The sequence below is a fragment of the Ornithodoros turicata genome, chromosome 5, assembly GCF_037126465.1.
Source record: "Ornithodoros turicata isolate Travis chromosome 5, ASM3712646v1, whole genome shotgun sequence".
NCBI lineage: Eukaryota > Metazoa > Arthropoda > Arachnida > Ixodida > Argasidae > Ornithodoros > Ornithodoros turicata.
In genome coordinates this window covers 82,738,904-82,753,677 of record NC_088205.1, presented here as the reverse complement: position 1 = coordinate 82,753,677, position 14,774 = coordinate 82,738,904, and the positions used below count along the sequence as shown (strand labels likewise).

The following is a 14,774-nucleotide window of genomic DNA, read 5'->3' as shown; positions in this document are numbered from 1 at the left end:
GGTGGTGGTGATAGGGCTTGCCGTAAAATTTGCCTTTGCGTTGGCACGCGGCTATTTGAAGCGAGGTACGGGAGCCGCGCAAGCACGTGCAGCCGCGTGTTGGCTGGGTGGTCCTCGGTGGTCCGTGTTTCGGTCCTGGACCCTATCTGCCAAGCCCTGAAATGCTGCCGTTCGCAATTGTCATTTGGCTGTCCTTGTTTATGTTTTCTGAGGAAGTTTATGGTCAGCAGACCCAAGAGGAGCTACCATTTGATGACCTCATGGCTGCAATCTGTCGTGAGTATAAAGGGCATTTCGAATTCTACATTGCGAGTATTGCTATTATTATTGCATTATAATATAATTGAAAGTTTAAAATAGACGGTTAGGCTTTTTGTTTTGTTTGCGATGTTAAACAACTTCCCTCGTCTGTATACCTTCGACACAGGGGCAGATCGAGACCCTCGGGTTTGGGGGGGGGGGTGGGGGGTAGCGGTTACTTGGTCGGAGCGCGTAGTGGGGGAAGGGAGATAGAGAAATCCCATGTATACACTGACGTTTTGGGGGGCGATCGCCCCCTTGGATCCGCTCCTGCTTCGACAGCAGAATATTTTTTTCTCATCTGCTTAAATGTTGCTGTGTAGGGAAGTATGACAACGCTGCAGATCGAAAGGAAGCCATTGCTTGCGTAGGTGACCGCATGGAAATAGAGGTGAGTGGATAATGCATGCAGAAGGGCGGGTTTGCAATCGATTGTCACGATGTGTCTTAACCTATTCACATTTTCCTTGCAGTTGGAGGTTATAGTTGCAGACTGCATGAGCCGACAATTCAGAATGAAAAATATGGGCGACCGGGCATTTGACATGCTCTGCCAAGACGACAGCAGGGTCAGTTTGTTTTCCACACCTGTTGTTTCTCCAAGTTCTGAGGCAATCTGTTTTGTAATGCGAGCCCTAGCACACAGTATCGAAGCGCACGATGAGTACCAGTCTGTGGACCTAGCTGGGGCGTGTTCCTCGCCATTTCGTATGCTTCGAAAGTTCGCCTTTGCTCCGCCTTCGTCTGCGATGGGCGGGCGAATCCAGAGGGAGGGTCAGGATATCCTGACCCGCTCCTCAATTTCTGTCTTCGCGTAGTGTTTAATTGACCTCGATTGCGTACCTACAGTGCTGAGCAAGGCTGGATCCCCCTCTCAGAAAAATCCCGGATCCGCCCCCGAGCTGACGACGTGGTACTGTTCGCGGGGTGAGCGCTAAAGAGTCGCTCCCTGCCAGCCTGTGCGCGTATGATCAGGTTCAGGTTCGCCTAATCCCTTCTGATCCCTAATGATCGTCGGCGTTGGGAGAGGAGAATACTGTTAGTGGAGCTTTAGAGATTGCTAATGGAACACAAGAGCAACCAACGGACGATAATGCCCGGGGAGTGATCGCATTCGTCGCTCTCCCAAATAAGGGAACAGCATTTCAAGGTGAGACGCACGCGATTTCTTCTGTGGACCCATGCCGGTCTGCGAATACCCCTTTATGGTTGCCTTGTGACTGGACAGACACTTCGTCACGTGGTTTCTCCAAACATTAACCCTCTGATGAAAGAAGGAAGCCTACTAAAAAGGTTAGCCAGCTGTAGCTTTCAGTGACTTCCTTCTTTCATCATTAATTTCTTAGGCACTTGAGGCTTTGTATGTATTTGTCCTTTCTATGCGTTCCAGCCTCAGAACATCAATTGCGGCGGTTGAGCCTCTACAAAGCAATGTGTTTTGTTTTGCATTTCCGTCAGGATCATTTAACTAGCGTAGCGCTGGCAAAGGCTGAGCAAACGCGAACTTGCGAAACTACGAAGTGGCGAGGAACGCGTACCGGATTCGTCTGCAACGAATCCGATGTCTGAACACGCATGCGCGCGACTGTCGTCTGCTTCGATTGTTCTGACTCCAGTTAGGCACAGCCGAAGCCCTGGAAAGTCATGGGGCAATATTTTGTGATATTGATTACTTCGCAGACCAGACTGTATCGCTTACGCAATTACAGCAAGAAGTACACGCAGAACACACTCAGGTTCAGGGTCATCAGCTATCGCTTAGAAAGTCCACGCTGTTCGAAAATTAAAATATGTTAAGAGAGGTTTCTTTCTGTCCGAGTGCGGAATTGTCTGCAGCTCACTATGCTTGTCCACAGTCTCCTAACTCAATTCAGATCACATCCATTTGATCGCTCAAAGCATTTCCGTCGGCTTTGATAACTGACAAAGAACAAAAACGTCGACGTAGTAAAGCGCATACTTGAGCAGATTTTAATTTTTAAATTTATTTGTGTCGTCTGCATCAGTACAACAAGCTCTCAAGAAAACATCCTCCAAACCTGTTAAGAAAGTATTCATTTGTTTCAGTTTGCAGAATGTACCTCCGGGGCAGTCAGAAAAAAATGTTAGCCACCCGGTGGACAGTTTTGTAGCGGAGGTTGAGGAGAAAATGTTACAAAAGTTGGTTTGTACAACCCCTTCTCGCCCCTAAAGCAGAGTCAAATGACGGGTTTCAAGGGTTCAGTAAAATGACAACTAACCCCCAGAACATTTTTGTGGCATGTTATACGTGGGATTTCTAGTTTTCTGCATTTATTTTTATGGTAATTCGGGGAGTGTTGATAGGAATTTATTCCGTACAAAAAAAGTTGGATCTTCTCGGCAGCAATGTTACGACTTGCAAAAGTAAATTCCCTAATTTGGGTGGATATACGAGTACTATACTACTATAGTATAGTACGGGGAAAAACACAGGTTGGCATTTCTAGGTAAACGCAGCACAAACAAACGAAACATTTATACTGCAGAAAATGTCTTTCATCACGAAATATCTTTCAGACGTCACGGCTGTACATCACGTTATCATGCAACATGTTCACAACGGGCAATTTTCGAGAATTAATGTCCTACGTTTACACTAGAAACTGGTACAGGAAGGATGACCATGTGGAACATATTTCTACAATTTGATGCTTGTGGTCGTGTTCAAGGACGGCAAACTCAAAACTGAGAGGGGACAACAGGGCAAGCATAGAGGACAGACCTCTGTGTACTTCTTTTTTTTTAAAGTATTCAGATGACCCATTAATACCCCTGTCACACGGGCAGTCTTCAATGATCATTGAAACCAATGACCATTGAAAACGCGTGTAGTGACACCAAGCGTGTGACGTGTCAACTTCCCAAAGAGTATTGGATTCAATGTTCCCCGACAGGTTGACACGTTACACGCAAGGTGGCGCTACACGCATTTTCAATGACGATTGGTTTCAATGGTCATTGAAGACTGCCCGTGTGACAGGGGTATAAGAGATCATTGTGCATGCCAAAGAGAACATTTCCCCTTTCTGCTCTTTTGGATGAGAGAAATTATCCCAGACACTTTCCGTTACTAATGATACTTCTTTGCCAAATTTTGCGGATGTTTTTTCAGTCTTTCTTTTTTTTGGCAAATTCCAAAAACCAGAAACCCTATACTCTTAAAACCATCCAACCAACCATCATCCCGAATGGCATCGTTCTCTCACCCGGTGCCCAATGCTGAACCGAACGTACGTTCGTTGTAGATGTCGCGTGACAGCGCATGAAAACTGTTTCGGTAGGATGGGATTTCAAAGGAACAACACGATTGGCCATCACTCGGGAGCTCGCGACGAATCACAGTGAAGCAATGCGTTTATCGCGCAGTACGGAATTACGAAATGTTGAACATTGAGCCTGATCTGTTGAAAATGGGAGGCGTACGCCTCTTTTGTAAAAAATTAACGTAACAGCATCAGTGTCGCAAAAGGTGTACGCCTCCCGTTTTCAACAAATCGGGGGAGACGATATTGTTCGGGATGACGGTTGGCTAGGAACTTGCTGTGTGGGAAAGCTCCGTTTTAAGATTGTAGTCACGGCAACTACCCGTTGTATACGCATGATGCAAGAACGCAACACATCAGGGGAGGCAAAACCAGACCACACGTCTGCTTTCACCCGTGGTCTGCTTTTGCCTCCTACGGGCCTTTGTGTTGAGAACCATTATCCCAAAAATAACCACGTTGCATGCTCCACTACCACAACCCCCAGAAAATGGACCGCGTCTACGACTGCGTCGACGACCAGGCCGACAGCCAGGGCGGCCGCGACTGGACAGTCGACGAGGTGGCCAAGTTCGCCCAGGTAGGCAACAACGGTTGCTCTCGGCTGCATGTACAAAACAAAGGCCCTTTATTTTCTCTTGTTGCAGATGTGCTGAATTCGTGCCGTGGGCCCAAATAAATAACTCTGGGAGTCACAAAAAAAAGCACGTGTGCATTTACTGGGGCACGGGGGGTGCCAGCTGAGATAAGAGGTTGATGGCACGCAGGAGGGACTGGCGCACAAACCCTGGGCACGCTGGACGGGTGGCATAGTGCTCCGCCACGAGGCGTAGTTCGCGGAACACTGTCCTGGAAAAGAGGAAACTGTGTGTCAAATTTTGGACTACAGAGAGTAGGAAAAGTACAGAAGCACGCTTTAGAATGCTCGCGCATGTGCTGCGTAAACTAGAAGAGGTCAAACTTTCTTAAAAAGTGTTAGTCACTTGCAGAAAAAAAACTCAATTGCGGACACAGTCATCTTTTTTTCTTCTCTGTACATAATGGGATCCTCGAAACCTCTGTAAGCATATGCAATGTATTCCTGGCTGCTGATTCATTCACCGTGGGGAGTATGAACCAATCATTGGTTAGAATAACAGGGAAGGTAGGTGTGACGACAGAAGCAGGTTACCTTCCCCTCTTGCGGACTGAACAAATCAGGCAGCCGCTCAATGCTGTTGTTTTGCTCGGGAACTGCCCCCGTGTTGAATGTGATTTGATATATTTCAGACAAAGCTCCTCCTTGGGAGTCATTCTCCATCGAGAACTCAGATTTTTCGGGAATCTCTTCATGTCCCTTTAAAGTAAGGCTTTGGAACAAAGCGGTGCAGACGTCACAAAAATGATTTTTGAAATGTGAGGCGCTACCGCTCGAAGGACATGCTGCAAGCAATACTGAGTGGCTGCATCAGTCTGCTTGGTCTGTGCTTGATGTTGATGTCGTACAGGAATCTCAATACATTAGCAATGCTATTTCGAGTGCACAAAATTAATGCGTCCCCTGACTCCCGTCGTACTCCCGAATTTTGAGTTCGTCAGGTTTGCAGGTATGCATTGTATACGTGCGTCTCAAAAGCACTGACAATTCCCGATATCTTGGCGAAGCCTCAAATTTCAAGCATTCTGAAGAGCTCTACAGTATAGTGCGGCGCAAGACCTTCCCTCAAGGTCCCATCTAGCAACTTTTAGGACAGCGAAATTAACCACAGTACCTCGAGTATGGATTCCTCCGAGATGCATAACGCAGGCTGAGGAAACGATAATACACAAACGGAGTCACCAGGCTGCATCGTCCACTGGAAAACATAATAACAAAACCGTTTGCCGACTCTTCTTGGATTCTCGTCTTGTGTAGTGCTCCCAAGCAATAAACGTTTCATCACACATACCTTAAAGGGACAGTTGCATCCTGAAACCCATCTATGAAACAGATACCGCAGGCGTGTTCGGCATCGACCGACAAACTACTTCGCTAATCTTTTCGTTCGAAATGTGCTTACTACTTTGATTTAAATAAATTTTAAAGATCAGTACTGTGAGAACGACAGCAGTGTCACATCACTCCCTGACAAGAAAAAAGAGAGGGCCTCGTTCAGAGGAGAAAGGCGCCGTCTGATTGGTGGTGTAGGGAATGACATCATCGCCTTTTTCCAGAGGGGGAATTCCGGCATACTCTCAACACCTGGCATATGCTCTTGTCACGTAATATTCCATGGAAAAACAGGCAAACTGCGCCACTTTTTCACGTAGGATTTTTTCGATACCGTGGTCAGTGGTTAACGAGGAATAAAATGGAATTGACTGGAACGGATGCAGCAGTTCCTTTGAGGGTATTAACGCTTAAATAAAAAATAGACACGCTTACGTGAGTGCACTGAATATCGTCAACGGCATGGCAAAGATCTCCGTGAATGCCACGAGACGCAGGATGTTCCGACTCTGGCTCTCCAGCAGCGACACCAACCAGGATCCCATGGACCTTGAATTGCCGCCAAACTTCTGAAATGGGCCACACCCCCAAGAGCTGAGCCCCGTTTCTTTCTAAAGGGGCCAGGGTACTTACGTCGAGCAGGACCAGCGAGAAACTCGCAGAATGTAAAAGTGCAAACAGGAATACAGGCAACAGAACCACTGTTTCCCATTGTCAAGGTCACGAAAAAGTGCAAAACTAATTATTAATTAAACTAATATATGTCACCATACTTTGAGGTTGTTGCATACAGCCTAGCTTTCGTGCGCAGTTCTAATTCCCTGTCCGAGATGTCAGGACTCTGGCTCTCGTAGAAAGAGTTCCAATTTGATTTCCCCGTGAGCACCCCTTACAGGGGCCACAGCATGTGAGAGGTTCGAACAGTTCTAGGAGACGAGTTACTTAACCTGCTGCTCATCTCGAATGTAGATTCGCACACGGACTCGCTCTCGGCCCGGGTCCTGGTCTGGGACAGGGATCCACAGGGGTGTTCAGCCGAGGACAACTACAATGTTACGCTGCAAGATATCTAAAAGCTGGCTTAACTTCAGAATAATTGCTCAGTTCTTTCGTTTGGGTGGGAGTCTGGGATTGACCAGTTACAGCATTAAAGACACAAGACGACATAAACCTTGCTGTGAGTGCAACCTTAGCGCTTCTATTGTCCGAGAATACAACAACATGCCCCGGACTTACGGATATACAGCAAAACACTATGCACTAGCACACCTGGTGAAAGGATACGCGTCATTGGCTGTGCAAACAGGAAGATGAGAGAGTAGAAAAGGTAATGGCAACTGTCTTCTGTGAGGAGTTGCCCCAGGAAAAGCCTAGTCAACTGGATGCTGGGCATTCGCTGGTGGAGCCGCAGGGCGCTCGTCGCTGCGTTGCTAATCAGCGCCCTCTGGTAGCACGTCCATGGGTTGGCACTGCGAGCCTCCCACCTTGTATCTCACCATTTCCGATGCGAGCGCAGCAAAAACTTACCTGAACAGCGGCAGAAGGTACAGTATCGTGAACACCACGGTGCACATACGTGTGAGCCACAGCAAGCTGTCGATCTTGTTGATGATGGCATGATTCTAGAAGAAAGTGAGGGAGGCAAGGTGGAAATGGAGATGCCAGGACACCTCGGTCAGCTGCTCCAGAGTGCTTGGAGTGTGTGTTAGCACGAGACACTTTCTTATGGTGTTAGGTTTCGTTGATTTGGCTGCACTGCGTGAAGCAGTGGAAAAGGTTACAGTACCTGTCGCACTGTTAGTAGTGGCCACTAATCTTATTGCTGAACAGCTCTGAGGCACACTTGTAAGTGACCCTTTCCTTTCCATGTTGCCTATGTTCTATTTTGCCCGAACATACCACCCGTCAAACATACTGGACGTAGGATATTAGCGGTGCTAAGAGGTACTGTACATTACAAGAGTTGAATCACGTGTTTTAAGCACCCCCAAGGCACGCGTGTTTATCTTTCGTGCTTTCTGTGCAAAGCTATATATGCAAGCTACTATTTTTAAGTTAGCGTCTTTCATTTTACAATTTGTGTGTTCATCCAGTTATCTCGTGTGTACCTCCCGGTAGAAACCGACTCATGCTGGGTCACTCACCATAACTTCCATGAACCCTCTAGGCGCTGATGTGCTTGTTCTGGTGTTCTCTGTGTTTTCGTCTGCCATACTTACGGAACTGGTGTTACGTGGTTGGTAAAAAAAAAACTGTTTCCAGCAGGCAGTAATTAATGGCTTTTTTAACACCACACTTCGCTTGTCGCAAGAGACGCGGAGCTCAATCACACAGTTCACAACCACAACACAATACGGTCGCCCACGATTAGTTTCGTAACGTCCGAACACAACTCTCGTCTGCCCAGTTACAAGATACAATTGATAGCTCTATATTTCTGTAACTTCATCCGAAACTCAACGCGAGTACATTTAGAGTTCCATGATTAAAAGTTCGATCACCGACTGTTGCCAGACCCGTTAACAATATCTCGCGTTTTTATCGGACCCCCGCAAAACACCTAAACGGAACTGCCGAGTCTGTAAACTTCGAAAAGATGACCAAAATAATATATAGCTGAATTTACTTTTTAAGCTAAACGCGCAGTCATAACGGTGCTATTGGTGCTATACTGTTGATTAAAGCCACGTGGTATACAACCGGTACGAACCCGACGAGATGACTTACTAGAAACCACAGAAAACCAGAAGGCTTCCCATTAAACTTGCAAAACTTCGTTCAAAACACGCTAGCACACATATATCGCTAACAGAAAAGACGGTTACCGCTGGCAATGACACAATGCACAGCATCCACTCTGCAATGTGTGTATTGCTAGCCATCTTGTACTTCGCAATCTCGGACATTCCGGGAAAAAAAAGGGTGGGGGGTGGGGGTTGTAAGGAAATCCCACAACACCCAAAACGTAGTTGAGCTGCGCTGGGCTCCATACAATAAATATACTTTATTTCTGTCGTCGCAATATGAACGACTGCAGAACCTAGCACAATCATTAAAAAAGGAAGAAAATGGTGCACAGTTCTTTTCAAAGACCAAAACACCAGCTATGGTCACTCTTGGAACACACCAAGTCACATGACACAGTTCAGGGCACCCGTGATGGTGGAGGTGGAGCACCTAAAACGAGATAATGAGATCAAACTACGTTTGGAAGCCACTTCTGCCTCTCCTGTACGCTTACCTTGATGAGCTGGCCTGGTGTAAGGATGTCCGTGAAGGCCTTCTGCATACCCATAACGCGGCTGCGAAAGCCTGGGCGTCCCGACGCTCGCTTCGTGAGCCGTGGGGGCGCCTCTCCACTGCATCCGGTCCGAAGCAACAGGGCGAGTGCGAGACACTCCTTGGTACTGCGGGAGGGGAGCAGGGTACGGAAAGCCCTTCATGCCTTCCAGGGGCTCAGGGGCCCTGGGCCTCGCAGTCGGCGGCACACGCGGACCCTCTTCCAGCGAACGCTTGAACGCCTCGAGGAATGCGTACGACTGCAGTGGGAGCGAGGACGACGACACCGGCGGTTCGTGAACGGGCCTCGTCGGCTCTGAAGTGCTGCTGCTTGGAAAGTTTCCCAGACTGGCAGCGATGATGCGGTCCAACATGTGGGACGCCAGGAAGGGTCCGCCGGGATCCTCGGGACGTTTGGGACTCTGCTCTGGCACCGCTTCCGGCGGTGGGCGCTTTCGCTGCGGCAGGGGCGAAGTGGCGTTCAGGTTGGGCGTGACAGTGGGGACGGAGCTTGTTGACGGGCTCACCGGGAGTGGGGCCGGGCTCGGGGTGCAGATGGAAGTGGGGACGGAGATGGGGTTCGGTGTCACCGAGGTGGTGGCAGGAGTAGGGGGAGTGGAAGCGGGTGGGGGAAGAGGAGCGGGCTTGCTACCCCGAGGTTTGCTCGTGAGGTAGGAGTGGGCAGTACTGCTTTCCTGAAGCAGGGTGCGGGCGGTGATGACACCTTCGGGCCACAGAGTCCGTACCTCCGCGTCGAGGAAGTGACGCAAGTAGTCCTCGGCTGACTGGGTGCGCATCTTGGACACCTCGTAGCAGCGCAACTTGATGCGCACAGCGTCGCACAGCAGCTCGCGCAGTTGGTCGTCCAAAGTGGCTGTGCCGGTGCTGCCCCCAGCTGGCGTACCAATGCGTTCCGCCACTGCCTCTCGAAGGCGACGCAGAGGCTCTCTCAATTTTCCATCTTCCTGGTCTAGCCGCAGCTTCTTGGCCCTCTTGAGTAACGTCTCTTTCGTACATGGTAAGAAGGAGGCGAGATGCGCAAACACAGATGACCGTTGAGCCGGACCTAACTCGCGTGCACGCAGTTCCACACTCAACAACATTTGATTAACGGGTCCGCGGAAGAACTTGCACTTCCCTTCGCCCGAGAGGTGGGCCGCCTGCTTCAGCCGTTTCACAACCTCTTCGAGGTCGGTGGGAAGGTTTTCGGGGAGGGCAGGTCTGGCCGCCGCACCTTCTTCCTCCGTGGCGACAGCGTTATTGTTTACTCCGCCACTGCTGTTGCTACTGGAGGACGCCTTCACGGGGTCCTCGACGGGTGCGCTTTCACGCACTGGAGGTGGGACAGCCGCTGGTTTGCGACCCCGGTTCCCCTCTTTCCGCGGAGGAACGTCGGCTCCCTCCGCACGCCGTCTCCGCCTCTTGCGTTGTCTGGGCTCTCCTTTGAAGTCGTCTTCATCCGAGCCGGAGAGGTCACGAAACTCGAGCTCGCCAGTGTTTATGTAGAAGCCGCCGTGCTTTGTGGTCAGGGTGGACGGCACCAGTTCATCATACTGAAATGGGCAGTAGAACGCAGTTCATTTTAGCGCTCTAAATGGTGCCGAGTGACAGCACGGGAAAAGTGATGCTTGTGATTCAGAATTTCCGCTCTACCAAGTTTCTTTCTGACTATTTGCAGGTAACGTGTCAGGGTTATGAAAAATCCTCACAGGCACTATTGAACAAACGTGTTTCAACTACGAGTGTAAGCTTGGATGATGGCATATGAACTGGTGCAGTGGTTTATCCAGCAACACCCCTAAGCACGGGGGGGTGTTGCAAAAATTGGGGGTGGGGTCATTATTACACTAAAACCTCCGTTTGGGCTTGTTGGTGTCAGAACTGCATGACTCAAAACTGCATGCCTGAAAGTTGGCGCTCAGTGTCGTGTATGTTCGTGTGTCATCCTTTTAGTGGTTTTAAGTCATGCAGTCATCATGACTGATACATCTCAAGCTTAAATAGCAACTGACACCCCTGCAAGGGGTGCACAGGTAAAAAAAAAAAAAGTTAAGGTGGTGTCATCAAACATTGGGGGTGTCTGGATAAATAAAAGAACTGGTGGGAGCAGTGTCTCTTATCTCTCTCACCCTTTACTTGACCTTTTTCATTTCTGATTTAACATACAGGTCCTGAATGCAATAACTTGTGTGTCTTTTGGAGACTATATATATCTTGTCAGTTTAAACATTGGTGAGTCATTATTTTCTCACGTGATTATTACTTGGCATAGTTCCTTATATGCCTACAAACCTCAGATACACATCCCTAATGTCTTAAGAGAGACAGACTGGGGCTGTCGATAAGGGGTATTCGACATCTAGACACTACAAGCGAATCGACAAAAAGGAAAGTGCGCAGACTACCAGAGCAACATTTTGCAATGTTTTCACATTAAGCAGGCTTACTCCATTCTTCTCAGTGTATAAGTGTTGTAGAAACAACCATAAAAATCGCGTTGTACCCTGCCACCATCCCGCTGCCTACTAGTATAACCCTTATAAATGTGGGTTCCGCTACGTATATGGGACGTTGCGTATAATAAATCATAATCAGCAAGCCTTCTGTGGAATCGGTGGCTTCATTGCCTAGCAGAAGAAAAACACGAAGCTACTAACAATGATGACACGGCAACGAAAGTGATGGGTAAAATTCAATTACAAATAACTGGCTACAAATTAACTCGAAATATTTTGCACAATGAATGTGAGCATGATAAGAAAGTATGCGACAGTGTTCAATTTTCGAGATCCGAATATAAAAATACGGCAGAAAGGGAACCACACCTCCAGAGCAGTCAAACTTGACCAGATTCTTTACGGATCCAGACCGTTAGATCCGTAAAAAATCTGCTCAAATTTCGCTGCTCTGGGAGGTTTGTCTCTCTGCTCCGTTTCTAACGACGCTAGACCGTTTCTGGATGACAGCACGGATGAGCGCCACCTTCCGGTAAATAGGTACACTTTGTAAGTCTTGAGTAACAAACAAAAAAGTCCTAATTTGTGTAACAAACAATTATTGTCACAGTCGAAAATTGTGTCTAGTTCATGGTATTTCAACGATTTACTTTGACATCCTGTTTCTTATCCTCCACACACCAGTATCCCTTTTTCTTGTGCGATGCTGTCATCGATGAAGACAGCCACCCACAAGAAAAAGAAAAAAAATGAAAAGCAGTTCCATTCTCTTTTATATCTGTCAGCCGCTTACCGCTTCTTCGTTATCGATGAATGGATCTGTCTCGTCGTAGCCCATGCCCCTGTCGATATAGTCCTCCCAGCGCCTACCACCCTTGTGCTTTTTCTTTCCGGTGGGTTTGGGACCCTGCACATATGAAGGAACGCGTTAAAAATCCAGCGCGCTTTTCACCGTGACAAGTCTTACGTATCGTTCTTCCAACTGTCGCGCTATCTCTCTCATCTTGTCGACGTCTTCGTCGAAAGGGTCTTCCTTTGCTTTCGCTGGCTCCTGTTGAAGAAGAACGGATCGCTGATACGACATTTGTAGTGCATCCAATAACGGATTCAAACGGTGCTTCACATGCTCAACTCTCTCACAGTACCTCAAACATTGTAGGCCACTTATGTGGGTGTTATGATCATTAATTGGGTTTCAAGTAATGGTAGTTCTTCAGTACGACCTCGTTAAAAGGCGTACATTTTCTTTACAAGTTTGCGGATGAGCGTGTCTTAGAGAGCGCATTTAGAACCCCCGGATCACGACAGGTTCATCAAGATCGAAGCATGTCAACGATGTCACCATTATCGAGGTACTATGGGTACATCAATTGGTCAAGGTCAAGCAAGACCTCTTTGGGGGCAATCACTGCGGTGCATTTTAACGATCCTTCAGTGCGCTTCAGTAAATGTTATTTGTGGAAGACGTTACATTTCCTTCAGTATAAGTCACACTCTACGACATTTTTTCTTGATATGGCCCTTGCGGCTTGAATTAAATGAGTTCGGATTGGTACAATTTATCTTTTGTGTAGCATTTCATCTAGGAAACATGTATCTTACAGGCAGCATGATGCTTGAACCTGGTGTTTGCTATGGAATGTATACATATGTTTCAACATGCTATTTCCACGGGCATATCAAGAGGGGGGGGGGGGGGGCAAGGGGGGACGTGCTCCCCCTGGAACTCCAAGGTCGCTTGTGAAAACAGTGCACTCTTTAGTCATAGGTCATAATGCTTATTCGCAGATGTCATAATAGGAACCTCTGAACACCCACACAGTGCACAACGTCCACCTCCAGAAAAAAGGTGTGGTAGGGGTTTGTACTTTTGCCCCCACCCCCCTGGAAAAAATCCTCGGAACGCCCATGGCTATTTCGATGATTTTCTGCCCCCTTTCTACTTGGACAATAACTTGCACCTCAGCCAGTTAAAAGGGATAAATGATATAAGAATTGGTTTTGATTGTTGGGCTGAATTCCGGGCCGGAATACTATTGCGTAATCTTCACAGTGATGTGTAACAAACCCCGAGCTCCCGGTAATAATGTGATGAGAAGTGGTTTTCATGCTTTCTTTTGAGCGCTTGCGTCATAAACTGCAGCTATCATATGTTGTAGCTTCAATAATGATATTACATCAAACAGAACATCGTATTACGGAATCTCATAGTACGGAAACGGAAAACAACGAGGCGGTCTTGCAGTCCTAGTAAGCCAAGTCCAATTCCCATTACAAAGTAACAACGCTACCAGTCCGACGGGAACTTTAATTAAATATCTAGCTCGCTGCGTTTGCTGATTCGCACACTGCATCAATCAAGCGCCATCGCTAAAACTGACCCAGTGTGAGCAGAGAACGTTTCTTATCTGGCCCAGTAGCACGAGGCTCGAAACGATACGCTCTAGAAAGCTTTAGCAGAAACTCTTCTGCTTAATAAACTATTTTTTAAGCCAAGGTTTTTCTTTTGTTGGTGTGGTAAACATAGACCGAGAGATGGATGTTTTGCCCGATCGGGAGCCTTTCTCGCGAAACGCTGGCGGACACACAAGCGGTACGACAGCGTGAACTGACCACGAAGATGACTTCGGGCAAGAGAAACGCTTACCCGACTGCATTTTAACAAGTCACTGTACGAAAATTCGGGGCAACTATCGGCGGTCGACTCTCCGAGCGTTAGCGAAAAACGTTTTGTAGGGGAATTGTCCACAGATTTTTTCTTGTTAGGCACTTGGTGGGCGTTCTGCAACTGAACACGCCTCGCTTCTGCCATTCCACAAGCACACTTGAACACGTTATCCAAGGGTACGACCCCTGTACAGTCTTCTGTTTTATACACAATCCACCGCCATTTTCTTTGCGCGCACCGGGTTCACGACGCATGCGTAACACATAACTCTTTTGTGACGATCCCGTTGCGTGCATGTCACGTGATTCATGCTTCCCGTGTGCATTTCCCCAGCTCCGAAGGGGGAAATCAGGGTTATCCGTGAGTTTTTGATTTTGCACATCAGATATTCCTCACGAACACAACAAAACAAGGCCAGAAAAGGAAAGAAAAAAAGCTTCAAAAGTGTGTTGCTACTTCCATCGGTGGGGCGATCGCCCCTTCCCACTTGATTAAGCGAACAAAACCAGAGAAAGATGCGACGTCTGCAATACAGTATTTAAATAATTAAAATGTGATGGCAGATGACTAACAACTGTGTGCAAAGCAGAAGACACTGTGCTTATTTGCTCGGTCGGCACAGATCAGATATGTAGCCAGGGGCCCCTGAAATCGTACCTTTTGTAGTGCATTTGGGAGAGGGCATCCCACTTCCCGAGATATTTTTCTGGCTACAGAACTGGCGCAGATCACACTGTAAACGGGCGACTGTATTTATCAAAAAGGAGATAAACATTTCATTCTTTGCAAAAGTCTTCAAACCCAAACCACAAGTTGTT

The 14,774-nt window shown here is 47.7% G+C and overlaps 3 protein-coding genes across 3 annotated transcripts; 1 reads left to right on the top strand and 2 right to left on the bottom strand.

Annotated features, from left to right (window-relative positions):
• Positions 1-38: 38 nt before the first annotated feature.
• On the top strand, positions 39-4,288 carry LOC135395010 (uncharacterized). The gene is made up of 5 exons (XM_064626171.1): positions 39-276; positions 624-691; positions 774-869; positions 4,072-4,164; positions 4,232-4,288. Exons 1-5 carry the CDS (start codon positions 162-164, stop codon positions 4,238-4,240), a joined length of 381 nt encoding a protein of 126 aa, XP_064482241.1. The 5' UTR covers positions 39-161; the 3' UTR covers positions 4,241-4,288.
• Positions 3,757-8,071, bottom strand: LOC135395008 (transmembrane protein 33-like). The gene is made up of 7 exons (XM_064626170.1): positions 7,698-8,071; positions 7,081-7,175; positions 6,838-7,022; positions 6,187-6,254; positions 5,989-6,122; positions 5,336-5,419; positions 3,757-4,433 (listed from the first exon to the last, which is right to left on the bottom strand). Exons 1-7 carry the CDS (start codon positions 7,764-7,766, stop codon positions 4,301-4,303), a joined length of 768 nt encoding a protein of 255 aa, XP_064482240.1. The 5' UTR covers positions 7,767-8,071; the 3' UTR covers positions 3,757-4,300.
• Positions 8,072-8,538: 467 nt separating this feature from the next.
• LOC135395004 (ubinuclein-2-like) lies at positions 8,539-14,217 on the bottom strand. The gene is made up of 5 exons (XM_064626165.1): positions 13,936-14,217; positions 12,256-12,339; positions 12,082-12,195; positions 8,795-10,385; positions 8,539-8,730 (listed from the first exon to the last, which is right to left on the bottom strand). Exons 1-5 carry the CDS (start codon positions 14,098-14,100, stop codon positions 8,699-8,701), a joined length of 1,986 nt encoding a protein of 661 aa, XP_064482235.1. The 5' UTR covers positions 14,101-14,217; the 3' UTR covers positions 8,539-8,698.
• Positions 14,218-14,774: the final 557 nt, after the last annotated feature.

Bases quoted from the DNA above. Each gene is read 5' to 3' on its own strand.
- LOC135395010 (XM_064626171.1), top strand. From the start codon at position 162: ATGCTGCCGTTCGCAATTGTCATTTGGCTGTCCTTGTTTATGTTTTCT. The intron at 277-623 runs GTGAGTATAAAG...GTTGCTGTGTAG, and splicing joins CCTCATGGCTGCAATCTGTC to GGAAGTATGACAACGCTGCA. The intron at 692-773 runs GTGAGTGGATAA...TTTTCCTTGCAG, and splicing joins GTGACCGCATGGAAATAGAG to TTGGAGGTTATAGTTGCAGA.
- LOC135395008 (XM_064626170.1), bottom strand. From the start codon at position 7,766: ATGGCAGACGAAAACACAGAGAACACCAGAACAAGCACATCAGCGCCT. The intron at 6,255-6,837 runs GTATCCTTTCAC...AATGGGAAACAG, and splicing joins GTTTGCACAGCCAATGACGC to TGGTTCTGTTGCCTGTATTC. The intron at 4,434-5,335 runs GTACTGTGGTTA...CCTCTTTTCCAG, and splicing joins CGGAGGAATCCATACTCGAG to GACAGTGTTCCGCGAACTAC.
- LOC135395004 (XM_064626165.1), bottom strand. From the start codon at position 14,100: ATGGCAGAAGCGAGGCGTGTTCAGTTGCAGAACGCCCACCAAGTGCCT. The intron at 12,196-12,255 runs GTAAGACTTGTC...TCATATGTGCAG, and splicing joins GACAGTTGGAAGAACGATAC to GGTCCCAAACCCACCGGAAA. The intron at 8,731-8,794 runs GTAAGCGTACAG...ATCTCGTTTTAG, and splicing joins CACCAGGCCAGCTCATCAAG to GTGCTCCACCTCCACCATCA.